Source organism: Pelophylax lessonae (genome assembly GCF_965119305.1).
Source record: "Pelophylax lessonae genome assembly, chromosome: 10".
Taxonomy (NCBI): domain Eukaryota; kingdom Metazoa; phylum Chordata; class Amphibia; order Anura; family Ranidae; genus Pelophylax; species Pelophylax lessonae.
Window position 1 is genome coordinate 15,182,537 of NC_138777.1, and position 27,084 is coordinate 15,209,620.

Sequence of the window (27,084 nt, forward strand, 5' to 3'; positions counted from 1 at the left end):
TTTCTCTTTCTTTCTTTCTCTTTCTCTCTCCATCTCCTCTCTCTCTCCTCTGTCTTTCTTTCTCTCTCTCTCTCTACAGTATTTCTTTCTTTCTATCTATCACTATATTATTGTCTAAGCTATCATATTTTATCAAGCTGCTCATCTCTTGCGTATCTTTCTAATTCTTGCTAACATTTCTATCTCTCTTTGTCTGTTAATCTTTCTTTATCTATTTTTTGGTTCGAAAATTGTATCTTATTGATATTAGAAAATAGAGAACATGCTGCATGTTATCTCCATTCATCAGGCAAAGTGGAGTTTTATTATTTGGTTATAGATGGTGGATGAGGCCACACATTCAATCTTCCTCCTGATGTGGAACGTCTGTACACGCCGGTGAAATTTATGCGTTTCTTGTGCATGGATCTGGAAATTTTTTGACATTCCCAAGTAAAACCTCCTTTTAGGTCTCCCCGCTGGCCATGACTTAACGCGAATGAGAAGTGTCTGTGAAGCCGGCCTTCCGCCTCGATTTGTCTACTAATAAAAAGCTAATGAAGCGTAACCCTGACATCAATCACTCCGCTGAAATTTGTATTTCAGAACCACAGAGCGGCATGGAGGTGGTTGGCCGGCCGGGGACTCGCCATCTCCGCTCGCCGCGCTCGAAAGTAGAAGTAAAATGACGTTGGGGAAATTAGCGGAATGCCGACTTTAGATTTCAATGTGTTTACATTAAGGGGAATTTAGCGCAGACGATCACAGCGGGAATGTCTTCTCTTCATCGCAGATGTATAAGGGCTCCATAAAACATCAGAACTACGGCTGCAAGCTTTTTATCGCCAAATCATTTTACAGCAAGATGTCTCTCATGATCTGACCTTCGGCCTCCCCTTCAGTCTTGGAGGCTCCGCATCACATGTGGGTGTTACCTATATAGCACTGCCCCCTTGAGGACTGCTGGACACAACTGCCACTCACTGGATATTTTCTCTTTTTCAGGCCATTCTCTGTAAACCCGAGAGATTGCTGTGTGTAAAAATCCCAGTAGATAAGCAGTTTTTGAAATACTCAGACCAGCCCATCTGACACCAACAATCATGTAATGTTTAAAGTCACTTAAAGCGGTAGTATACTCCTTTATTCGACTTTTACCTACAGGTAAGCCTATAATAAGGCCTATATTAAGGCTTACCTGTAGGTACAATTAATATCTCCTAAACCTGCACGGTTTAGGAGATATTCAACCTGCATGCAGCCACTGACGTCAGCGGCGCATGCGCTCTGAAGGTCCGGCGGACCTTCAGAGCTCCTTGCCGGGCCTTGCCGGAAAGTGAAACTCCCGTGCGCATGTGCGGAAGTGACGTCATCGCGGCTCCGGCCACTCACAGCGCCGGAGCCGCCGAACCCGGAAGAGACGCCGAGGGAACATGACGGCGCCCTCAGCGTTCTCCAGACGACTGTGTTGGGGCTTCGTTCTAAGATAAGTATTTCATAATGAGCTAGTATGCGTTGCATACCAGCTCATTATGTCTTTGTCCTGTAGGGTTTGATTTTTTTTTTCTCAAGGATACAATCCCTTTAAATCCCCTTTCTTCCCCATTCTGATGCGCGGTTTGACCTTCAGCAAGTCTTCTTCGCCATGTGTAGATGCTTAAATGCATTGAGTTGCTGCCATGTGATTGGCTGATTAGCAATTTGTGTTACCAAGCAATTGAACAGGTGTGTAGATATGATATACTGTTGGTATATCCCCCGCGCCAATGGGTCTATATTATGCTAAAGGTGAAAAATTGCAGCTGCTATAGTAAAGTGCAAGTGAAATGAGTGTGAATAACCTCAGTAGGACCTTCATACGTCTTATGGACTTTATATGAACTTGAGTTTTTGCACTTATGAAATAATTTTATTTACAGTGTGCACTTTATATTGAACTGGTAAAATCCAACACATAACTGTATTTATTGTTGTATTTATCTGGTATAGAAATTGCTTTGAACCATATTTGCATTGTTTTGCACTAAACATTTATGCACTTTTCTTCTAAGCACTAATACCTAGTTTTGAACCGTATTTGCATTGTTTGCACCTTAACCACTTAAGCCCTGGAGGATTTGGCTGCTAAAAGACCAGGGGGTTTTTTGCGATTTTTTACTGCGTGACTTTAACGGACAATTGCGTGGTCGTGCGACGCTGTACCTAAACAAATTTCACGTCCTTTTTTTCCCACAAACAGAGCTTTCTTTTGGTGGTATTTGATCACCTGTGCGATTTTTTTGATCATGCGCTATAAACAAAAAAAGTGCGTCAATTTTGCAAAAATAACGGAATTTTTGTAAAATCTTACCATAAAATTCCTTTCTCTGAGTCCTCCGACAGTCGCCGCCCCTTCCCAATTCATCTACGGAGCAAAGGTCAATACCCATTGGTGACGAATTGGGAAGGGGCGGCGACTGTCGGAGGACGTAAGAGAAAACAATATTTTTCACATTTTTTTTATATGAAATTCCCCAAAAAAAAAATGTAAAAATCAAAATTTTTTAACATTTTCGGCCAATTTGTTTTATGCTACCTATGTTTGGTAAAAAAATGTGCAAAAAGCGTATTTTGATTGGTTTGCGCAAAAGTTATCGCGTTTACTAACAAAGGGAAAGATTTTTGTCATTTTTGGTGTTTTTTTTTTAACGCGTAATGGCGGCGATCTGCGATTTTTTTTTCGGTACTGCGACATTGCGGCGGACAGATCGGACCCTTGACTGACATTTTTGACACTTTTGGGGTTACCAGTGACATTACTGCAGTAATCAGTGCTATACATATGCACTGTTACTGTAATAATGACACTGGCAGGGAAGGGGTTAACTGTATTGGACAGGGAGGGGTTAAGTGTGTCCTAGGGGCATGATTCTAACTGTATAGGGACATTCCTATTGGTGTAAAAACAAAGATCAATGGTCCTACATAGTAGAACCGTCTGATCTTCATTTTTACACCAGGGAGAATGACAGGTGCCCGCAATTGGCTCTCAAGTCAGTGACAGGCGAGTGACGTATCCATACGTCACTCTGCCTGGCCGGGGCTGACCGCCGCAGTATATAGTCGTGCGGCGGTCGGCAACCGGTTAATACCTATGCACCTTATTTGTTAGTTTTATCATCAAGCAAGCGCTATAGGTAACCTTTCCTACTAAGGTTATTCACACTCATTTCAATTGAACAGGTATACCTAATAAAGTGGCCGGTGAGTGTACATACATTCCTAAGTCACTTGACATTACACAGTCAATCACATTTAGTGGATGGTCCGCAGCAGTCACATGTGAAAGCAGATGCAGCACTTTAACCACTTGCCGACTGCCTAACGACGTTTTACGTCGGCAGTCAGCCCCTCACAGGCAAAGTGACGTAGATCTACGTCGCTAGCCTGTTAGGGTCTAGGGAGCGAGCGCGCGCCCCCGCTCGGTCATGGCCCCCCCCCCACGCGCGTGTGACCAGCGGACCCGATGTCCGCCGGTCACTCTGCGATCGCCGCTGCAGAGGGAGAAAGTCAGGCGGCTAGTGTAAACAAGCCGCCTGTCATTCTCCCCTGTGTATAAACAACGATCACACGGTTCTACTATGTAGGACCGTTGATAATTGTTCCTACAGCCCAAGCCACAGCCAATCACAGTTAGAATCACACCCCTAGGGACACACACAGCCCCTCCCTCTCAAATAAATTTAACCCATTCAGTACCAGTGTATTTTGCAGTAACAGTGCATATGTACAGCACTGATTACTGTAGTAATGTCACTGGTAACCCCAAAAGTGTCAAAAATGTCAGTCAAGGGTCCAATCTGTCCGCCGCAATGTCACAGTACCGCAAAAAAAAAAAATCGCAGATCGCCGCCATTACGCGTTAAAAAAAAAAACAACAAAAATGACAAAAATCTTTCCCTTTGTTAGTAAACGCGATAACTTTTGCGCACGCAAACCAATCAAAATACGCTTTTTGCGATTTTTTTTTTTACCAAACATAGGTAGCATAAAACAAATTGGCCGAAAATGTTAAAAAAATTAGATTTTTACATTTTTTTGGGGGGAATTTCATATAAAAAAATGTGAAAAATATTGTTATTTTTGCAAAATTGACGCTCTTTTTTTGTTTATAGCGCATGATCAAAAAATCGCACAGGTGATCAAATACCACCAAAAGAAAGCTCTGTTTGTGGGAAAAAAAGGACGTCAAAATCGTTTAGGTACAGCGTCGCATGACCGTGCAATTCTCCGTTACAGTCACGCAGTGCCGAATCGCAAAATACCCCCTGGTCAGGAAGGGGGTAAAATCTTCCGGTGCTTAAGTGGTTAAGCAGCCATCTCCCTTTAACAGTCTCTCCTTCCACCTGGGGTCATTGGTACTCAGTGGAATGAGATCTCTGCAGCCACCTCCTCCATAGGTACACCTCTCCTGGGACCCTCCAGGGGAAAAGCCTCACTTAGGGAACTCTTGGCCTGGCCTAAAAGGACTTTTGCAACCTGCCCTAGCCCCCCAACCTTCATAAGGGTCAGAAAGTCTATAGTCAGCTCTCCTGGGTGCAGGTGTACTTCTCCCCGGCTTCCAGCCCTGTCCAGGGCCTACACATGTTGGTTAGATCTGTGCTGCTCTGGAGTGTTTGGCTCCCATACCCCAAGTCCACTAGGACTTCTCTCAACCTGGCTTATATGTGGGTGCTGCCTTACCAATGAGTTCTCTGCAGGAGGGCTTTACCCAAAAAGGGCCTAGACACTATTCTGGCACAGAGCCACCTAGTGGCAAACTAGCTAACTGCACCTGCCTAAAATCTCTTCTATATACAGGGCAGCGTCGTCATCCTCACTGTGTATATGGCTAGACTTGATTGTATTGCAACAATAGTTATATTATATATAGCATAGATGTCTGTGTGGAGTTACATGCTGCACAAACCGCCAGTGGCAGAAATATGTATATATTATATAGATATTGTTGCAATCCAGTTGGATGAACCTTGTTGTGGCGCTTCTTGTACAGTTGGACTTTCCCTTTGGGGCTGTTCTGGTATATGTGAGCATCCTCATAGAAGCAGGGTATTTTGATTTACTGAAATGGTCCCTGATAATCCTGGATATCAATAATAGAAATTCTAGCAGTTGTTTGCCTTTACATAGAAATATGAGCCTTTCGGAGCGAACGGTAATAAAAATTGTCAGCTGGCATGAAATGAATGATGGGAAGTTGATACAATTGAAAATACCCGGTGACTACACATAAGATCATTTATACATTAAACAGCAACAATAGGGCAGCTGCTGACCTATCCTGAATCCTGTATGGGGACTGTACCACACTCAGGCGCATACTGGCATATATTCTGTGGTCCATTTCACCAGTAAGCCTTTTAGCCATATGTAGTGGGGGGTAAATTGGCACTCACAGGAGGCTTGCTTATTTCACTGCAATCAACAGCAATTTGGATGAATTAGTGGAGTAATGCACATGGAAAATTTTACTTTGTTCATGGCACTGGGGTGGAGAATGTATTGATCAATGTTATACTAGAGGAGTCTCACTTTAAGAACTGCGATAGATAGATAGATAGATAGATAGATAGATAGATAGATAGATAGATAGATAGATAGATAGATAGATAGATAGATAGATAGATAGATAGATAGATAGATAGATAGATAGATAGATAGATAGATAGATAGATAGATAGATAGATAGATAGATAGATAGATAGATAGATAGATAGATAGATAGATAGATAGATAGATAGATAGATAGATAGATAGATGAGCAGAGATGTATAGTAACTAAATAGAACTACTTCACTACTGTACTTAAGTACGGAAAGGCGGTATCTGTACTTTCCTAGAGTAGAATTTTTTTCTCCTACTTCCACTTTTACTTCACTACATTTTTTCAATGATTTCAATACTTCTACTCCGATATTTTTTTTTTGTGCTGCATAGTTACTCGTTACAACTATAAAAATTACCACTGCCAGAACAGTAGATGGCAGGTTTCATGAAGCTCAAAACATGTGTATTATCAGCGCATACGAAAATAAATGCTACTGTATGTATAAATAAAAGCTGCATTTGAAATAATAAAAAACAATATGATGTTCAAACGTTTGACTTCTTTCTTTTAATAACTACATAACACAGTACTGGTACTTTTACTTTCAGTACTTGAGTAGAAATTTTTTTAAAAAAACTACTTGCAATACTTAAGTACAAAAAATGTTAAATACTTTAGTACTTCTACTCAAGTCACTTTTTGATCGAGCACTTCCACTTCTACTCAAGTCACTTTTTGATCGAGCACTTCCACTTCTACTCAAGTCACTTTTTGATCGAGCACTTCCACTTCTACTCAAGTCACTTTTTGATCGAGCACTTCCACTTCTACTCAAGTCACTTTTTGATCGAGCACTTGTACTTTTACTCAAGTATGGGTTTTGAGTACTTTATACAACTCTGTAGATGAGAGAAAGTAAAGGAGAGATGGATAGATAACGAAAGGAAGAAGAAGTAAGATAGATGAGAGAGAAAAGGTAGGACAGATAGATAACAAGGAAAGTAAGAAAGGAAGGGAAAGAAAACAAAGAGAGGAAAAGAAAAGTTAAGAGAGTAAATAAAAAGAAAGAAGGGGGAAGGGAAAAAAAAAGAAGTAAAAGGAAAAGAGAGAGGGAAAGAAAAGAAAGAGAGGGGGGGGTTAAAAGAGGGAAATAAGGGGAAGGAAAAGAGAGAGAAAGAAAAGAAAGAGAGGGAAAGGAAAGAAAGAAGAGGAAGGAAAAGAGGGGGAGAGGAAAGAAAGAGAGAGAAAGAAAAGAATGAAGGACAGATAGGATAACAAGGAAAGGAAGAAAGGAAAAGAAAAGTTAAGAGAGCAAATGAAACGAAAGAAGGAAAGGGAAAAAAAAGAAGTAAAAGGAAAAGAGAGAGGGAAAGAAAAGAAATAAGGGGAAGGAAAAGAGGGGGAAAAGAAAGAAAGGGAAAGAAAAGAAAGAGAGGGAAATGAAAGAAGGGAAAGGAAAAGAAAGAGATGGAAAGAAAAGAAGGAAGGGGAAGGAAAAGAGAGGAAAAGAAAAGAAAGAGGGAAAGGAAAAGAAAGAGGGAAAGAAAAGAGAAAAGGGGGAAGGGAAAGAAAAGAGAAAATGGGTAAGGAAAAGAAAAGAAGGAAATAAAGGAGGAAGGAGGGGAGGAAAAGGAAAGAAGGAAGGAAAGAAAGGCTTAGGATTGATAGAGCTATGAGAGAGAGGAAAAGAAAGAAAGTTGTAGATAAGAGAAAACCGAAAGAGAATAGAAAGAGAAGGAAGATGATGGATGAATAGATGCAGATAGAGATAGACAAATGCAAACATATATATATATATATATAGAGAGAGGCAGAAAGTAAGACAGATAGATGCCATGTAGAATGTATTTGTTGGAGTTCAGCACAGGCTCTCCTGTTGTAATTAGGAATCCATCTGCATCCTTCCATCACTTCAGAAGAGATTATAACTTCTTTGAACTCGGCCTGAATTTAGCATCAGCTGCTGCTATAATTTCATGGTCACCTTGAATTCGGAACAGCTTTGTGGTTTCGGGCCGGTGTATCATTATCAGCGGACGTTCTGCCGGTTAAAGTCACGTTTCTATCGTCTGGCGAGGAGGAGAGCCTGTCTCAGCCAACACAAGGACCGGCCTGCCTTACCCTTGGTTCATATCTGTGCACAACTGCATTCTATGTGTCTATTCATATCAATGGGCTTCCTTACCTGCGAGAAACCCCGGGAAATAAATCCCTGACCCTTTTTTGAAGTTTTGCCATGGTGAACGATGTGGTGCTGCGGCACCGTGCAGTTTGGTGTGCATGAAAACACCCCGCGGTTGCCGGTTTGTGGGGTTGCTATTAGCAATTAATGGCATCCCTGCGTGTCTGCTAAAGTGCGGGTCAGGAAAGTTCACAATTTTTGCCCGTTCCCGCAGAGATGTGAAACTAACCTGAGGCTGTGGTTTGGTTTTGACATTCCGTTTAAATATAATTGTATCCATTGCTTTCACCGTTCAGGAGTTTTGTTGCCTTTTTTGACAGATCTGACCAAAAGTTTCATGTAAGTCTATGGGCAGGTTGATGTAAACAATTGTGTGTCTCTTTACATCCGCATACCTCCAGGTCCGTACAGGTTCAGAAAAAAAAAAAGGAAGAGGTCTGCATTCTTTTCTATGGACCTTGTGATGGAAATTAATGGGGTTTGGAGCATAGAAATTCGCTCGGTGCGCTGAAAACTTCACTGCGCTGAAAAGCACACTTGTGGATATTAATAAGCGCCATTAAACTCTTGTACTGAAAAGTACAATGTACAGCTGTTTTGTATAAAAAAATTCAAGCGCGTTCGGCGACAAAGAGAGAGACAGGCACACGCTATATCACGGTCGATGTCCATAGGAGTTGTCCTGCCTAAGGCAGCGCTCTTGTTTATTTTATAGTCAGAGAACAAAGGGGGCTTACAGGGGAGGTGGCGTCAACACAACCAATCACAGACATTTATACATTCAAACAGTGGCGGCTGGTGCTCCATGGGCCTGGGGGGGGGGGGGCATTAGACGGAACACACCATACACCCTCCCCCCCCCGACCACACCAGCTCCAGCCCACACACCTAACCCCCTGTTTGCCGGCTCACTCACCCTGGGCAGGCAGCGGCTTCCCCCTTAGTCTCCTCCGTGGGCTTCCCCTGCGTCTCCTCCCTCCTCCTCCTCCTCGGCCAATAGCATGGCTTCTCCTTTCAGCCAATCGGGAAACGGGTCTCAGACCACTTCCTGATTGGCCAGGAGAAGAATCAGTGTGGCAATAGTGAATATTCATTCGCTATTGTCACACAACTTGGTGGGCTCAGGGTGCAGTGCTCTGCTCCCCGAGCCCACCCTTTTTTGAAGCCTATTAGAGCCTCTGGCTCTAATCACGTGCTTAAAAAAAAAAAAAAAAAAAACATTGGAATCCATGCGCTCAGCATGTAGATTAGGGGGCCAGATGCATGGATAGGGGAGGTGGCACCCCTAATGGATGGGCCACCACTGCATTCAAAGGATCAATAGAAAGGGGAGTGTATGTTCATGAATGAGTGGAGCCACGTGCCTGAGTTTCCCGCCATTGGGTGCACGAGCGACCATGCACTATTGCTAATAATGAAACCCACGTGTAGGAAAAATGCCCGACAAACACGATGCAATGGAACTAGCGTGTATCTCATAAACGTTGCCCCACTAATACGTGTGAATGCACTCCCATCATAACCTGTTAGAGTGAATCCTATATAATATAGTTCATAAAAACCATATTTGATAGTGATTATGCTATTATTCCAGTTAACGAGACTTGTAGCAGCGACGAGACTTGTAGTAGACAATAGCAGCAGTATTTCAATCATGCGGATCAAGCATAATAGAATACTACCAGCCGTTATTCCAGTAAAAGGGCAGATATGATCAAAACTTTAAGAATTCCACATTACAAACATATCTCCGCCAGTGAATACCGGGGCCCCGGCTGACTGATATACATTTGTGCAATGGAGTTCACCTCGCAGTGCCATAGATCTGGACTGGCACTTGCTCGTTCGCGTAGCCGCTCAGAGCGCTCGCTGATGGATGATCAGGCAAGTAGCGTGCAGTCTTCATTTAATGGAAGGTTACCACAACTTCAGGTCTTTCCTCAATGCCAGTTAAAGCCATATTCGCTGTGCATAGAGATTACCGGTAAACCGAAACTGGGAGACATAATGGCAATTTAACTAAAAACACATCCTAAAAAATGTCCACACAAATATTAATACAATTTCCACAACAACCTAAACATGACGGATTGGAGTTAGTTGATGTAAACCAGGGGCCTCAAAACTTTCTAAATAAAGGGCCAGTTTATTGTCCTTCAGACTTTAGGAGGGCTGGACTGTGGTCAATGGGAATGGAAATTTTCCTGGCATCAGTGGAGTAAATATTTGGTATTAGGGAGGACAATAGAGCCCCATTGTTGGTATGATTGGGAAGAATAATGCCCCATCATTGGTGTCAGTGGAAGAAATGATGCCCCATCATTGGTATCAGTGGGAGAAATGGTGCCCCATCATTGGTATCAGTGGGAGAAATGGTGCCCCATCATTGGTGTCAGTGGGAGAAATGGTGCCCCATCATTGGTGTCAGTGGGAGAAATGGTGCCCCATCATTGGTGTCAGTGGGAGAAATGGTGCCCCATCATTGGTGTCAGTGGGAGAAATGGTGCCCCATCATTGGTGTCAGTGGGAGAAATGGTGCCCCATCATTGGTGTCAGTGGAAGAAATGGTGCCCCATCATTGGTGTCAGTGGGAAAAACGGTGCCCCATCATTGGTATCAGTGGGAGAAATGGTGCCCCATCATTGGTGTCAGTGGGAGAAATGGTGCCCCATCATTGGTATCAGTGGGACTAATGGTGCCCCATCATTTTATCAGTGGGACTAATGGTGCCCCATCATTGGTGTCAGTGGGAGAAATGGTGCCCCATCATTGGTGTCAGTGGAAGAAATGGTGCCCCATTGTTGTCAGTTGGCAGAATAGTGTCTCATATCAGTGGGAAGAATAGTGCCTTAAAGGCCAAAAAAAAAAGCAAGTAAAGGACCACATTCAGCCCCCAGGCCACAATTTATAGACCATTGATGTAAACGAACACAAGTCTGTTTTGCATCGGATGGCTCGTAGATCAAATAGGGGTCCCAAATGGCGCTAAACATTGAAGGGACACAGAGACCACAGAAGTGAAACGACGTTGGTCGCTCACATGGGGCTGGGGGCGTGCGCCCGCTGCCGGCGGTGCGTTCCCGCCCCCACTAGGCAGCGGGGATGCTGATCCATGGGACTTGCGGCCGCAATTGCCACTAGGCACCTGCGATCGCTCCCCGCTGAGAGAGGACGGGCAGCAGTTAGAAACAAAGCTGACCCTTGTTATCTCTGAAATGATCACAGAAGCACTGAATGCACTGTATGTAATGGAAGGAGGGCTGAGGTGTGCTGTAGGGTCTATTGATGCTGGCTACCGGGGGATCTATTGTTGCTGGAGGGAATCTATTTTCGCGTGGTGGTCTATTGTTGTGGGAGGGGGTCTGTTGTTGCGGTTGGGGGACTCTGATGTTGCTGGGGGATCAGTTGTTGCTGGAAGGGATCTACTGTTGAGGGAGGGGTTTGAGCAGTGGCGGCCCGTCCATTGGGGGCACAGGGGCACCGCCCCCCATCCATGCGTCCAGTCTCCTAATCTACATGCAGGGCGCCGGACGCATGGATTCCAAAGGGTTTTTTTTTTTTTTTAAAGCACGTGATGGGCGGGCTCGGGGCGCAGAGCACTGCGCTCTGAGCCCACCCAGTTGTGTGACAATAGCGAGTGAATATTCGCTGTTGTCACACGGATTCTCCTCCTGGCCAATCAGGAAGCGGGTCCTGAGACCCGTTTCCCGATTGGCCTAAAGGAGACGCCATGCTATTGGCCAAGGAGAAGGGAGGAGACAGGGGAAGCCCGACCCACGGAGGAGGCTGAGGGGGAAGCTGCCGCCGCTGCCTGCCCTCCACATGTCCTGGGTGAGTGGGCCGGTGACCGGGAGGGGGGGTATGGTGTGGGGGCTGGAACTGGTGTGGTCCGGGGGGGGGTGTGTATGGTGTGGTCCGTCTGCCACCCCCCGGCCCATGGAGCACCAGCCGCCACTGGGATTGAGTGTCTGCTGGGAGATCTGTTGTTGCTGCTGGGGGATATTTTGTTGCAGGAGTCAATTGCTGCTGAGGAAATCCATTGTTGCCGGGGGGATCTATTGTTGCTGGCTGCATGTGATCTATTTTACTGCTTTTCTTGTTATCTTTAACAAACTCCATACAAATTACTTAGCACCACAAAATGGTATTTGGCTCTATATTCCCTAAAAAGGAGGGTTCTGGGAGGCGGGTAGGGGGTGGAATCAAAGGACGGTGCTTGGAGGTGGGTAGGGGGCAGAGAAAGAATTGACACAGAAGGGGGGAGCTCCTGCACCTATTCTCTGAGAAAACAAGCCCTGAGTGTTTCTTCATCTGTTAGCCCATCTAACACTCCCCTCCTCCCAGATTGACAATGCTGCTGTCTCCTGTGCTCCTTCATCCAGAGTTGTATCTCACTAATACAAGAGGTGTGTTACTGGCCAGATCACCAGGTGAAAATCGAGGGAAGAAAAGGAATGCAGCCACCACATCTCAGCTGCAATATGGCATTTTGAGCTTTAAGTTTATTACCGCTTTAGGCAGTCCTGGCTGTTGGTTATAACTACTAATAAAGACTTTCAGTATACAGCAATGAACTGAAAAAATACAGAACTTCTTTTTAGAAACTGTAGCTAATTAAAAAAAGAAAAAAAAAGTTTCTTTTTTTTTTTTTTTTTTTTTATTGTTCCCAGTTTACTAACATTATAACATAATTACATTTAAATCCTAAAAAAAAGGAAAAAAAGTGAACCATTTACCTATTTTCCACCGGTTTCCTCCCAGAAAATTACCCGTACTAAACTAATCTGAATCTAAAAAAAGAAAAAAAAAGTTTCTAGAACATTTTTTTTTTTTTATGTTCCCAGTTTACTAACATTATAATATAATTACATTTGAAACCTAAAAAAAAAAAAAAAGAAAAAAAAGAAAAAAGTGAACCATTCACCTATTTTCCACCGGTTTCCTCCCAGAAAATTACCCGTACTAATCTAATCTGGCTCAAGCTGGAATCGCATTAGGGAATTGATACCATTTCAGCTGTAGAATGCAAATATGCAATTTCACTAAAAGGGTAATCGCCGTCAGATGCTCGTCGCTGCTCTATAATTGCCGCTGCTGCGTTTTTTAAAGGCGTAGTTCTGTTTAACGGCGACATGTAGAGCGTGGAGGTAATGGAGGGGAGGCGTTCAGCCGTGTAATATCTGAACAGCTCTCTTTAATGCTTCTTTAATAATTCAGCGCCTTTTACGTATGTAAGACGAGCGCCCGCTGCATGCATGCTTTGCAAAGATGTTTTTTTAAAAAGAAAGTTAAAGGGGCTCCCGCCTTCAGATGTGAAATCTGTTGACTTGCAGGTCTCTATTTCCACTAAATACATTGCAGCGCTGCCCCCGCAAGGGCTGCTGATTGTAAAACGAAGCTTCTCCCAAAAAGAAAAGTCCTGCTTGTTTGCATCTCCTCCCTTCACTGCCACATTTGGTACTTTTTGGGGAGGGCAAGCAGGTACCTGGTTTCGACAAGTAGCTGCTCCCACGCTGTTGGACAGTGGTGGCTGGTGCTCAAAATAGAAAAATGTAATAGGCATTGCTTTGCGGCAAAAAAGCTGTAAAAAATTGCGTGACTTTGAGGTCACAAAAGTGTGAAAGGGGCCTTCAGTAATCAAGGTATAGGGTGCCCCCTTTCAATGCAGAGAGACCAGCGTGCCCCCTTTCAATGGCCACAGTGACCACAGCGTGCCGTGCCTTCTTCAATGCAGAGTGACCAGTGCACTTACCTGCAGGGGCGGGTTCTCCTCAGTCCCCCGCGTCTCCTCGAGTCCTCCCGCCTCCTCCTCGGCCAATGGCATGGGTGGTTCGCCTTTTGGCCAATCAGGAAGCGGGTCTCGGACCCGTTTCCTGATTGGCCAGGAGGAGGATCCGTGTGACAATTGCGAATTTTCATTCGCTATTGTCACACAAATGGGTGGGCTAGGGCGCAGTGCTCTGCGCCCCGGGTCCACCCTTTTCTGAAGCCTATTAGAGCCTCTGGCTCTAATCAGGTAATTCAGGAAAAAAAAAACCCATTGAACTCCATGCGTCCGGCGCTCCGCATGTAGATTAGGGGGCCGGATGCATGGATAGGGGGGGGCGGCGCCCCCGCACCCCCAATGCACCAGCCGCCACTGCTGTTGGATATGCTGTGATGATCTGAGCCGGAAGTTTGGCCCCCCTTCCTTCCCCCGCAGTCTTCTGGGACACATGGTTCCAGAAAATTACAGGGACCATTAACAAGGCGCAGTGCGGCAGGCAGGGGCTGACTGGCAAAACTCGGCCCAGGGGGCAAGTACAAACCAGAAGCCCATGGTGCAGCAAATCGGCCCCGCTCCCACTATCCCTCTTCCCGACCTCCTGACCCCCATTCCAGGCTGAAGCTCCACTCCTGGTAGTCTCTACTCACCAGCCGCATCCGGGTTCCTGACCTGGCCAGCAGGGGGCAGTTGGGGGGAGCTGGGGCAGGTCAATTGGGGCTGGCCAGGCTCCCCCGTACAAAGGTACAATGCAGAGGTGTAACTAGAACCTTCAGGGCCTCGATGCAAGAAACCATGAAGGCCCCCCCCGAACCCCTGGCCGGGGCCCTTCCCTTCAAGTCTGGGGCTCTTCCCACTGATCCTGGGGCCTTTTACTTTTGTTGCGGGACCCTTTATTACGGTCCTGCAGCAGGGCCCTTTCACAAGTTCTGCAGTGGGCCGCCTTCCTGTCATATTGGGGACTCCCCACGGTGGTGGAATGCCAGGGCCCGGTCGCAAGTGTGACCTTTGCGATCCTGGAAGTTCACCCACTGCTGTCAGTAGTTTTTATTTTTTGGTATTTTATTGTATTATTTTTTATCATTTTATTTTATTTTTCTACAATGTCACTGACTATGACTCTGTCCATTCAGAAAAGGAAGGAGCTGGTAAATTACATATTTACCGACCCTTCCTGGTTCTCTATTGTGACACATCCCCTGCAGCAGCTTGCAGGAGAGGGGAGGGAGCACAGTGGGGAGGGGGGGGGCAGCACAGTAGGGGGGCCAGGGGAGCAAACAGGGGCCCAGAGGCAGCAGAACACAAGTGAACTGGATAGGAGGAGTGGCGGGGGCAGCATACAGAGGAACCAATCTCCTCCATTTTCCTCCTGCAGTTAAAGGAGGAAAAAGGAGGACAGTGATTTCTCTGCATGCTGCCCCTGCCGCCCCTCCTATCCAGGTGTACAGGGGAGCCGCACAGGCCCTGGAGCATGGGGCCCGGTTGCAATCGTAACCCCTGGAACAATGTTGCAGTCTGATCTCCAGGCTCCCCCCTACAAGGTACAATGTTGCAGTCTGATCTCCAGGCTCCCCTCTGCAAAAGGTACAATGTTGCAGTCTGTAACTTTTTAGGGGGGAGCCTGGAGATCAGACTGCAACATTGTAATTTTTTAGGGGGGGCCTGGAGATCAATGTTGCAGTCTGATCTCCAGGCTCCCCCATAAAAGTTACATTGTTGCACTCTGATATCCAGTCTCCCCCCTACAAGGTACAATGTTGCAGTCTGATCACTGGAGGGGAGGAGACTGGGGAAATGTTTCCTGTTGCCTGCAGCAGACGGATGACATCATCTCAGCCTAGACAAAGTCATGAAACTGAAGCTCAGGTGGAATTTTAGCCATTTTGTAGACATGAAACGGTTGCATTGTATTGTGACGTGTCCGGAATCTCTTCATGCAGATCTGTAAAGTCATTGAAGGCTCCTCTTTAGGTCGCAGAGCTCCTTGCTGTGATTTGCGCTCCCCCAGCAGAACGCAGCACTTAGGAGAAGATTCTATGAACATAACGAGGGCAGATCCTGGCCTGTAGGTTTTTGGCAGCTTTTCCAAGAAAACTTACATTTCTTTATTCAAAGCTCTCCCCATTCGGAGGGACTCAGCACAAAGCCCCCCCCCTCACACTTCATATATAATTCAGGAAGCAAAACTCCAACAGTGCAGCCAGAAGAATATCTGCACCGCCCTTATCTAATATTAATCATACCGCAGCCACTCGCCACCCCGCCATTAACAGGACATCCAGCATCTTTTATTGGGTCAGTTGAGGTAATGGCATTAAATATTTAGATGACGCGTTGTTTGTGATGTATGGGGGGGGGGTGTTTGTGATGTATGGGGGGGGGGGGGGTGTTTGTGATGTATGGGGGGATGTTTGTGATGTATGGGGGGGTGTTTGTGATGTATGGGAGGGGTGTTTGTGATGTAATGGGGGGGGGGGTGTTTGTGATGTATGGGGGGATGTTTGTGATGTATGGGGGGGTGTTTGTGATGTATGGGGGGGTGTTTGTGATGTATGGGAGGGGTGTTTGTGATGTATGGGGGGGTGTTTGTGATGTATGGGGGGATGTTTGTGATGTATGGGGGGGGTGTTTGTGATGTATGGGAGGGGTGTTTGTGATGTATTGGGGGGGGGGGGTGTTTGTGATGTATGGGGGGGGGGTGTTTGTGATGTATGGGGGGGGATGTTTGTGATGTATGGGGGGGGGGGTGTTTGTGATGTATGGGGGGGGTGTTTGTGATGTATGGGGGGGTGTTTGTGATGTATGAGGGGGGTGTTTGTGATGTATGAGGGGGGTGTTTGTGATGTATGAGGGGGAGGGTGTCTGTGATGTATGGGGGGGGGGGGGGTTGTGATGTATGGGGGGGTGTTTGTGATGTATGGTGGGCGGGTGTTTGTGATGTATGAGGGGGAGGGTGTCTGTGATGTATGGGGGGGGGGTTGTGATGTATGGGGGGGTAGCTGTATACATCAGGTGATGAATATCTCATTACCCGGAATGTTTACAAATTAAATGTATCTTAAAATGATTTCACATTTGTAACACTTTTAGCTATAAATTATGCAGTTTTCTTCTTTTATTTTAATGTGAGGATGTGATTAACAAAAAGAACGGCTTCAACATTTGCGCCAGATCGCACCAAAAGTCGCACATGCACTTCTTTATTAAACGCACAGGAACGGGATTGCATGTTACTTCTGTACAATGCGATTCAGTGCAGGCAATCGCACTGCATTTGCAACCCCTGTTTGGAATATCATTGAGTGCCGGTTCACACATATGAGATGTCAGACATTGCATGTCATTCGGAGCGCACTGCTCTGCAAATCACATGTGATGTCCATGCGATGCGTATACAGCCATACAGATTGCATCGCTGAATTCGCATCACATTTGGACCGCACAGGACCATTTTTGTGGTCCACACCAGAATCGGTGTTCACACCCTATGCGACCCGATTCCTGTAGTTCGCACTGCGATATGCAAACTGATCTGGGGGTGTCGCTAACTTTGTATTGACACCCCCAGCGATTCGCATATGGCAGCATGAACTGTATGTTAGTTGAGTGCGATGCGGGAACCCGCAGTGGATTCACAGGGTTCTCCCCTCGCATATGTGTGAGCCGGCACTGAGTTAACATTAATACCGACTGCAGACCGTTTTGAACATGATGCGGGAAACGCACACAGAAAGCAGGCTTCCCGCACCGCATTCCGATGTGAACTGGCCCTAAGACTTGGATTTATAGCTTTATATCTTCTACATGTGTCCAGGGTTGTATGAACACATCTTTGATTTTATAATAATATGTTCTTGTGCGCACTGTAAATAATAACGCCCCCCTTTGTCTTTGTCTTGCAGAGGCTCCGCAGAAGGCGGAGGAAGTGGTGGTGGAACCATTCACAGACTCCTCCCTCTTCTCCCACTGGGGTCAGGATCTCAGTCCCGAGAACAGAAGGATCGCCCTGAAGCAGTTTCAGTACTACGGATACAATGCCTATCTGAGCGACCGCCTGCCCATGGACCGCCCACTTCCTGACCTGCGACCAGCGGGGTGAGACATACAATTCATGCAGTTTCCTTATTTTTTCTTTGGATTTCCAAAATCAAAACCGCACACAAATATTGCTGTACACATTACATGTTTAAAGGGTAACTCCACTTTCATGACGAAAAAGCAAATAAAGAAAAAAAAAATAATATAGCGTATACAATTGTGACACAAATCATATTGTAATTGAATGTTATTAAAAATCTCCTTTCCGTTTCAATCTGCAGCTGTTGTAATTTTCTGAAAATGCAATGCACTATGGCCACCTGGAGCTGTTCTGTACACAGAATGTATACTTCCCAGAAGTCTGCACTAAGATACAAGTCAGATTTCTGGCGTCCCCTGCAACATAAATGTCATTTTTGGTGAGATCCTCCCAATAGCAACACGTCTAAAGGGATGCAGGTCCAGCAGATTTCCTTATTAGGGCCCTGCAGCTGCACAGCTGATAGATAATTATGAAATCACTCCCATTTGACCCACTCAGCACAGAGGAACAAACAATGATTTCTTCAGAATAACAAAAGGTAGAAATCTGCAACAAAGTTTGTTACAATCCCTGCAATGTACAGAGATCACCCAGAGGGGAATGTTTTTTTCTCAACAAAAGTGGAGTTACTCTTTAAAGTTAAAGTGTTAGTAAACACCGGAGCCTGCAGTCACTATATCTCCTCTCCCCAGGAGCCTGCATTCACTATATCTGGTCCCCCCAGGAGTCTGCAGTCACTATATCTGCTCTCCCCAGGAGCCTGCATTCACTATATCTGGTCTCCCCAGGACTCTGCAGTCACTCTATCTGCTCTCCCCAGGAGCCTGCAGTCACTATATCTGGTCTCCCCAGGGCTCTGCAGTCACTATATCTGCTCTCCCCAGGAGCCTGCAGTCACTATATCTGGTCTCCCCAGGGCTCTGCAGTCACTATATCTGCTCTCCCCAGGAGCCTGCAGTCACTATATCTGGTCTCCCCAGGACTCTGCAGTCACTCTATCTGGTCTCCCCAGGAGCCTGCAGTCACTATATCTGCTCTCCCCAGGAGCCTGCAGTCACTATATCTGCTCTCCCCAGGAGCCTGCAGTCACTATATCTGCTCTCCCCAGGAGTCTGCAGTCACTATATCTGCTCTCCCCAGGAGTCTGCAGTCACTATATCTGCTCTCCCCAGGAGCCTGCAGTCACTATATCTGCTCTCCCACAGTACACAGAACATGGAAATGCAATTATTTTTTAATATAAACTGCTAAATACCTTTTCTCATCAGCAGTATATAGCAGCAGTGCTGGGACAAGGTCATCTAGAGCCCAGGGAGAAAAACCCCACCCCTCCCAAGATGTATGTGCATTATGTGTCAGCAAAAATCCCCTTCCCATAAAAATCGGGCACTAATCTACATGCACACATCTTTGCCCCCCAGCTAAAATCCTCTCTCCCCATATGCTTCTAGCACAAGTGCCCCTCTTAGCACAATTCCTCTGCCACTCCAAATTCCCCCGAGTACAAAGTTCCCTTCCTTCAATTTCCCATCATAGCACACCCCCCCCCCCCCTCCCCAGAGTTCCCCCCCTAGCCCAAATACCCCCCAATCATCCCTAATAGCATAAATTCCCCTCCCCCAAAAGAGAATTTATTCCTAGCACAAATCGTTCCCCCCTCCCCTTTACCGTGTCACCTTTTTCTTAGCACAACCCCCCCCCCCCCAAATCCCACCTCATAGCACTAGTCCTGTTTTCCCCAGTGCCATCCTAATAGCATCATAGGCCCCTGGGCACAAGGGCCCGTACCAGCCTGCATTGGGTGTCCCCATCACAGTGCCCCCATACTTCAGGTTACCCCGTCACAGTGTCCCCATATATCATTTGTCCCCATGACAGTGCCCCCATACTTCATGTTACCCCGTCACATTGTCCCCGTCACAGTGTCCCCATAACAGTGTCCCCATAACAGTGTCCCCCATAACAGTGTCCCCATATATCATTTGTCCCCATCACAGTGCCCCCACTTCAGGTTCCCCCGTCCCCATATATCATTTGTCCCCATCACAGTGCCCCATACTTTAGGTTCCACCCTCACCCTGTCCCCATACATCAGAGTTGTGCATTGTTCCCCCCCTACTCCTTGTGCTCCCAGATCACAAATGCAGTCCCCACCTGCAATAAAGGCAGCTCCTTCTTCCTCTCCCACACTGAGACTGAGGTGAGTCCCTAGGCTGGCCATACATTATACAATTTTCTTACAATTTTCTGTACAATTTTCTTAAAATTTATCTTCAACTATGTAGTACAAAGGCCTGCCTAATTGGATACAAGTGAATGTGTTGTTTAGCTTTGACCTCATATTATGTGGTTTGTGGTAAATCTAACAGAAAATTGTACAAGAAAATTGAATATGTATGGCCAGCCTTAGTTTCAGTGCCTGCTCTCTTCCACCCCCTGCAGGAGGGAGGAGAAAGCTGAATTCTCTCTCCAGCAGAAGCTGCTCCTTCTGACAGGAGTGACATTGCAGTTACTCCTGTCAAAGAAGAGCGGCACTAGCAACCAAATCTCCAGTGCACCCTCAACACAGCCTTCCCCCCTTTTCCTAGCCCTAATCACGGGCCCGTCATGCACCTGGGGCTCCTGGGCAGTGCCCAGGTGTGCCCATTCATTAAGATGGCCCTGGTTTTCCCCTCCCAACACAAATTCCCCCAAATTACCTCCCCAAATTTCCTCTCCTAGAACTATTCTTACCTTCCACCCCCCATTTTCCTCCTCCAAACACAAATCCCCTCCCCCCAATCTCCTTGTGGTGCCCCCTCATCTCACATGACACCACAGTGCCCAGGGCAGCCGCCCCTTCTGCCTACTCCTTGCCCCGGCCCTGTATAGCAGTCTTGTGACTTCTATCAGTGTCTAGTAAAGCTTGTAGGAGGAGTTTTCATTCTACTCTGGCTGTCCTATGATGATTCAGGAACCCTGACCCTCTGTCTTGATGTTGCTGATTGGCCCTGTGCTGATCACATGCACCCTCCCAAGAAAAATCAAAAAAAGAGTGTCCCCAATGCTCTGTTCTATCAGGAGATGGATTGGGGACTGTAGAAGAAGACAGGATCAAACAGACGTTTTACACAATGCCGAGGATTAACCCCTTAGGTTCCATAGTGAGTAGAACAAGCATGCTTTATTGCATATACAGATTGATTTTACTGTTGTGGGTTTAGTAACACTTTAAACTCAGGACAGGTGAAAGAACATACCGGTTGATGCAGAGAATCTTTGGACTTCAGTTCAGTCAGGCCTGGTGCCTAGATTTATACAGAGGGAGAGGAAGCACTGTCACTGATAAGCATGTTTATTGAGCGAATATGGCTGCCCCTGGGCACATATGATTTACAAATGTTACAATGAAGCAATGTTTTAAAATATTAAAGTGTAACTCAACTCTATCAATCAATAATAACTATTTTCAATCCTTATGCTGTTACATTAGTAAATAGATAGGAAGGATGTGGCAGCTGCAGGGGAGAGGATGGAGTGTCAACAACAGATGGGCCATAGGAGCCTATGGGTCACATCCCCACTCCGACACTTTACCCAGTCGTTCTTAAGCTCTCTCTCTTCTCCCCTGCAGCTGCCACTGGCTGAGGCAGGGGGATCACATGCCTGGACTGGAGCGGGCTGAAAATAGGTAAGTATATACATCTTTTTTTACACAGGTTAGTCAGAATAGGTGTTAGGAGGGGGAGAGGGACATTTTTAATATTAGGTGGTGCCAGGAATTCCACTTTGACATTGACATTTAACTAAAATTAAAAACAGAAAAATCAGCACAAGGGACATACCTTACAGTTAGGATGATGTGTCTCTTATGCTGATTCTTCTTCTTTCAATAGGGAATCTTCCTGTGTCCTTTGGCAGCGGGGCAGTAGGTGGGGGATGGGGTGGGATAGAATGGAGGAAGATTTCTACAGAAAGAAAAAGAATCAGCACTTAAGCCGGCCATAGATGGTTTCATTCTCTGCCGGTTCAGCAGGGACCAGCTGAGATTTAAATCATCTATGGGCAAGCTGATTGCACCCAGGTTGATCCATCGACTTGGGTACAACCAGCATGTCGGATTTGTACATGCGATTAATGTCAGCAGCTATAGCCGCTGGCAATAATCACTGTATTCTCCTGGCAGGGACGGCTCAACCCCCACCCCCCAAAATCCATCTCTTCCCCCAAAACTGGCTAGGCACACAGTTAACCCTTTGATCGCCCCTTCCCAGCCAGTGTCATTAGTACAGTGACAGTGCATATTTTTAGCACTGATTACTGTATTAGTGTCACCGGTTCCCACAAAGTGTCAGTTAGTGTCAGATTGTCCGCCGCAATATCACAGTCCTGCTAATATTTGCTGATCGCTACCATTACTAGTAAAAAATAATTTATTTTAGGTGCAAAAAATAAAAAACACAGGAGGTGATGAAATAACACCAAAATAAAGCTGCATTTGTAGGAATTCCATTGATGTCATTGCATGACCGCACAATTGTCAGTTAAAATAACGCAGTGCCGTATCAAAGGGGATCAAATACCATCAAAAGAAAGCTGTACTTGTGGGGGGGGGGGGAAATTATATAAATGGTAAATTTGGGTACAGCGTCGCACGACCGCGCAAATGTCAGTTAAAGTATCGCAGTGCCGTATCACAAAAAATGGCCTGGTCATGAAAGGGGGGTAAATCTTCCGGAGGACAAGTGGCTAAAATATCCTTGCTGATTATCCATTATCAAGTCCAGCATGTTATGGATTTGAATGTGTTTATTGAACAGTATGACTGGTCCTCTTTAAAGATTCTCTCTGCAGACCATCCCTTACTGCTCCTCGGTTTCTTCATCCGGAGTGAAACCTTCTGCAGCATTAGCGGATCCGTCTGTCAGCGAGCTGAGTCATTCTCATTTTGTTTTATGACACAGAAATGCTTAGCCGCAGAAAAAAAAAAGATTTAATGCTCTCTCTGGATCTCCATTCCCTTATCGATCCTTGCAGGTCCCAGAGACACCGGGGGCCATTCCGGGCGCAGGAGCAAGCTGAGGGGCCAGTAAGCTGAAAGCCAAAAAGTTACTTTAAAAGACATTTTTAATTTGTTTGATAGATTTTCTTTATTTGTTATAATCAGTTATTATATATATATATATATATATATATAATTTTTTTTTTTTTACCAAAAATATATAGCAGAATACAAATTGGTATACAGATTTTTTAATGTTTATTTTATTGGGAATGTTATATTGCAAAAAGTTTAAAATATTGTTTTTGTTTTCACAAATGCAGACTGTGATTGTCTATTGTTGTGACTTGGATGATGATGATCAGATCACATTTTATGACCAATTTGTGCAGAAATCCATATCATTCCAAATTTCAAATTGGCCTAAAATGTTAAAAAAAAATTAGATTTTTAAATTTTTATTTATTGGGAATGTTATAAAGCAAAAAGTTTAAAAATATTGTTTTTTTTTTTTGTTTTTTTTCATAAATGCAGACTGTGAGCCCCCGTTCACATAGAGGCGACCTGTGAGGCGACCTGGTCGCCTCACAGGTCGCCGCAGGTCGCCTCCCATAGGGAAGCTGCGGACCCGTTCTAATAGGAGCGACACAAGTCACTCCGACTTAGAAAAAGGGTCCGGAGCTTCTTTGGGGCAACCAGGAGGCGACCGCCATAGACTTCAATGTTATGAAGTCCGTGGCGGCCGCTCCGAGGTCGCGGCGCGCTGCTCGCACCGCGATCTCGGAGGTCGCCACCCGAAGTCGGATCGCCCTTTATGTGAACGGGGGCTGACTGTCTATTGTTGTGACTTAGATGATGATCAGATCACATTTTATGACCAATTTGTGCGGAAATCCATATCATTTTTCTTGCCGCTGTATGTAGCAGAAAACAAATTGGCCTGAAATGTTAAAAAATTTTGATTTTTAAATTTTTTTTGGGAATGTTATATAGCAGAATGCGAAATATTATATATATATATATATATATTTTTTTTTCAGAATTGTTGCTCTTTTTTTGTTTATAGCGCAAAAAAATAAAATTCACACAGGTGATCAAATACCAGCAAAAAAAAGGACATCCATTTTATTTGGGTACAGTGTCGCACGAACCGCGCAATTTTCTGTTAAAGTAACGCAGTGCAGATTTGCCTGGTCATTAAAGGGGGCAAATCCTTCCGGTCCAGAAGTGGTTGGTAAACACTTTGGCTCCTTTCAGACCGTTCTCTGCTCAGCGGGGATCGATCCCCGCTGAGCAGGCGGATGACAGCTCCGTCTCCCCTCTGAGTGCGGAGAGGGAGGTGTCAGAGCCCCGCTGCTCTCTATGGGGAATCGGATGAGAGCGGACCGCATGTCCGTTCTCATCCGATCCGATCCCCTGGACGGACAGAAAATAAGGTTTCCATCTGGATTTCACAGACAGGATCAGATGCGGATGTCAGCAGGTGTCAGCGGACATGTCACTGCTGACAAAGCTGCCCCATAGGGATGCATGGGGGATCCGATCAGATCTGCCTAGAAAACTGACAGGTGAATCGGATCGGACCGCCCGTGTGAAAGGACCCTTTGGGAGAAGTGTCAGATTTGCTCTCGGGGTTGTTGTATCACAAAGCATTGTTGGGGTATTGCAGTGTATATAGCTGGGAATGATTGGTGTCTCTCCTCTTATTAATAAGGAGCAGGTGTTCCTCATTATGTGGCCCAGCGGTGCAGCATACAGGTGTGTGCGGTGCGGAGAGGAGTACCGGGGATGTCTGGATGACAGCGATGTCAAACCGTTCAGATTAGAACAGCAGTAATCAGTAATGAGTAGTTCTGACGAGCGGCAGCACAGGTGCCTATCTTGTATCTATCCAGGCTGTCATAGCACTGCATGCCCTGCCAGCCATAAATGGTAACTCCACTTTCGTGGGAAAAAAAAATAGCAGATAAAGAAATTATAGCGTATCCAATTGCAGCACAAATCATATTGTAATTAAATGTTATTAACCACTTAATTCAAATCTGTAAAGAAAAGCGCACGCAACCTCGGGCAATAACGCTTTAATAAAGGACAACAACACAGTACATTGGAATTGCACTCACACTTTTCCTTTAAGACAATCGCTTTACAGCATTCCAACAGGAGCTACTCGCTCCTCCCGTCCCTCCAGATGGTGACTCTGCGGTCTCCTCATTCGCGGCTGCCGCCGCTGTTTCCCCGCTCTCCTTCACTTCCTGTGTTGCCTGGTCACCGGATGCCGGTTCTAGTGCGCCTGTGCACTATACCAACGTAATCTACGGCGCCTCAGGAGAGCCTCAGCCAAAGCCGGAGCCACAAGTTGTACGGAGCTGCGAGGTGGGAGATTCAAGACACGGGTGCACTGCCTCTGCTGTTACTACGGACAACGCGTTTCGGAGGCGGAGCCTCCTTCCTCAGGTCCCTGAGGACCAACGTAATCTACGGCGCCTCAGGAGAGCCTCAGCCAAAGCCGGAGCCACAAGTTGTACGGAGCTGCGAGGTGGGAGATTCAAGACACGGGTGCACTGCCTCTGCTGTTACTACGGACAACGCGTTTCGGAGGCGGAGCCTCCTTCCTCAGGTCCCTGAGGACCAACGTAATCTACGGCGCCTCAGGAGAGCCTCAGCCAAAGCCGGAGCCACAAGTTGTACGGAGCTGCGAGGTGGGAGATTCAAGACACGGGTGCACTGCCTCTGCTGTTACTACGGACAACGCGTTTCGGAGGCGGAGCCTCCTTCCTCAGGTCCCTGAGGACCAACGTAATCTACGGCGCCTCAGGAGAGCCTCAGCCAAAGCCGGAGCCACAAGTTGTACGGAGCTGCGAGGTGGGAGATTCAAGACACGGGTGCACTGCCTCTGCTGTTACTACGGACAACGCGTTTCGGAGGCGGAGCCTCCTTCCTCAGGTCCCTGAGGACCAACGTAATCTACGGCGCCTCAGGAGAGCCTCAGCCAAAGCCGGAGCCACAAGTTGTACGGAGCTGCGAGGTGGGAGATTCAAGACACGGGTGCACTGCCTCTGCTGTTACTACGGACAACGCGTTTCGGAGGCGGAGCCTCCTTCCTCAGGTCCCTGAGGACCTGAGGAAGGAGGCTCCGCCCCCGAAACGCGTTGTCCGTAGTAACAGCAGAGGCAGTGCACCCGTGTCTTGAATCTCCCACCTCGCAGCTCCGTACAACTTGTGGCTCCGGCTTTGGCTGAGGCTCTCCTGAGGCGCCGTAGATTACGTTGGTATAGTGCACAGGCGCACTAGAACCGGCATCCGGTGACCAGGCAACACAGGAAGTGAAGGAGAGCGGGGAAACAGCGGCGGCAGCCGCGAATGAGGAGACCGCAGAGTCACCATCTGGAGGGACGGGAGGAGCGAGTAGCTCCTGTTGGAATGCTGTAAAGCGATTGTCTTAAAGGAAAAGTGTGAGTGCAATTCCAATGTACTGTGTTGTTGTCCTTTATTAAAGCGTTATTGCCCGAGGTTGCGTGCGCTTTTCTTTACAGATTTGAATTGTTTTGATCCGCCCCCCCCCCCCCCCCCCCCCCCAGTGGAGTGAGAGAGGAGCAGCAGCAACCAGGACATTTCAGCTATAAAACATACAAACAAAGGAGGTGAATACATGGACAGCGCCATGGGCTGGTGAAGTACTCCTCTTTGTACTTGTTGTATATCAGCATGTGCAGGATCTGTCCTTCTTGATTGTTATTAACCACTTAAGCCCCAGAGGATTTGGCTGCTCAAAGACCAGGCCCTATTTTGCGATTCAGCACTGCGTGAGTTTAAGGGACAATTGCGCGGTCGTGCGGCGCTGTACCCAAATTAAATTGACGGCCTTTTCTTCCCACAAATAGAGCTTTCTTTTGGTGGTATTTGATCACCTGTGCGATTTTTTACTTTTTGCTCTATAAACAAAAAAAGAGCAACAATTTTGAAAAAAATAACAATATTTTTCACATTTTTTTTTATATGAAATTCCCCCCCAAAAAAATGTAAAAATCTAAATTTTTTAACATTTTAGGCCAATTAGTTTTCTGCTACATATTTTTGGTAAAAAAAATCGAAATAAGCGTATTTTGATTGCTTTGCGCAAAAGTTATTGCGTTTACTAACTAAGGGAAAGATTTCTGTCATTTTTATTGTTTTTTTTTTTTAAACTAGTAATGGTGGCGATCTGAGATTTCTTTTTTTTGCGGTACTACGACATTGCGGCGGACAGATCGGACCCTTGACTGACATTTTTGACACTTTTGGGGGGACCAGTGACATTACTGCAGTAATCAGTGCTATATATATGCGCTGTTACTGTAAAAATTACACTGGCAGGGAAGGGGTTAACTTTATTGGTGATCAGTGGGTTAAATGTATCCCTAGGGGTGTGATTCTAACTGTGGGGGGCGTGGCTTGTGATGTAACCACAGAGACATAGGATCCTACATAGCAGGATCGCATAGTCTCTGCAGTTACACAGGGGAGAATG

The 27,084-nt window shown here is 46.1% G+C and overlaps 1 protein-coding gene across 1 annotated transcript in view; it reads left to right on the top strand.

Moving 5' to 3' along the window:
* The window catches only part of GALNT18 (polypeptide N-acetylgalactosaminyltransferase 18), a 548,225-nt gene that overhangs the window by 295,169 nt on the left and 225,972 nt on the right, over positions 1-27,084 (top strand). The window contains exon 2 of the mRNA XM_082270869.1: positions 17,415-17,607. Within this exon, the coding sequence (XP_082126995.1) occupies positions 17,415-17,607 (193 nt within the window). The remainder of the gene's footprint in view (positions 1-17,414; positions 17,608-27,084) is intronic.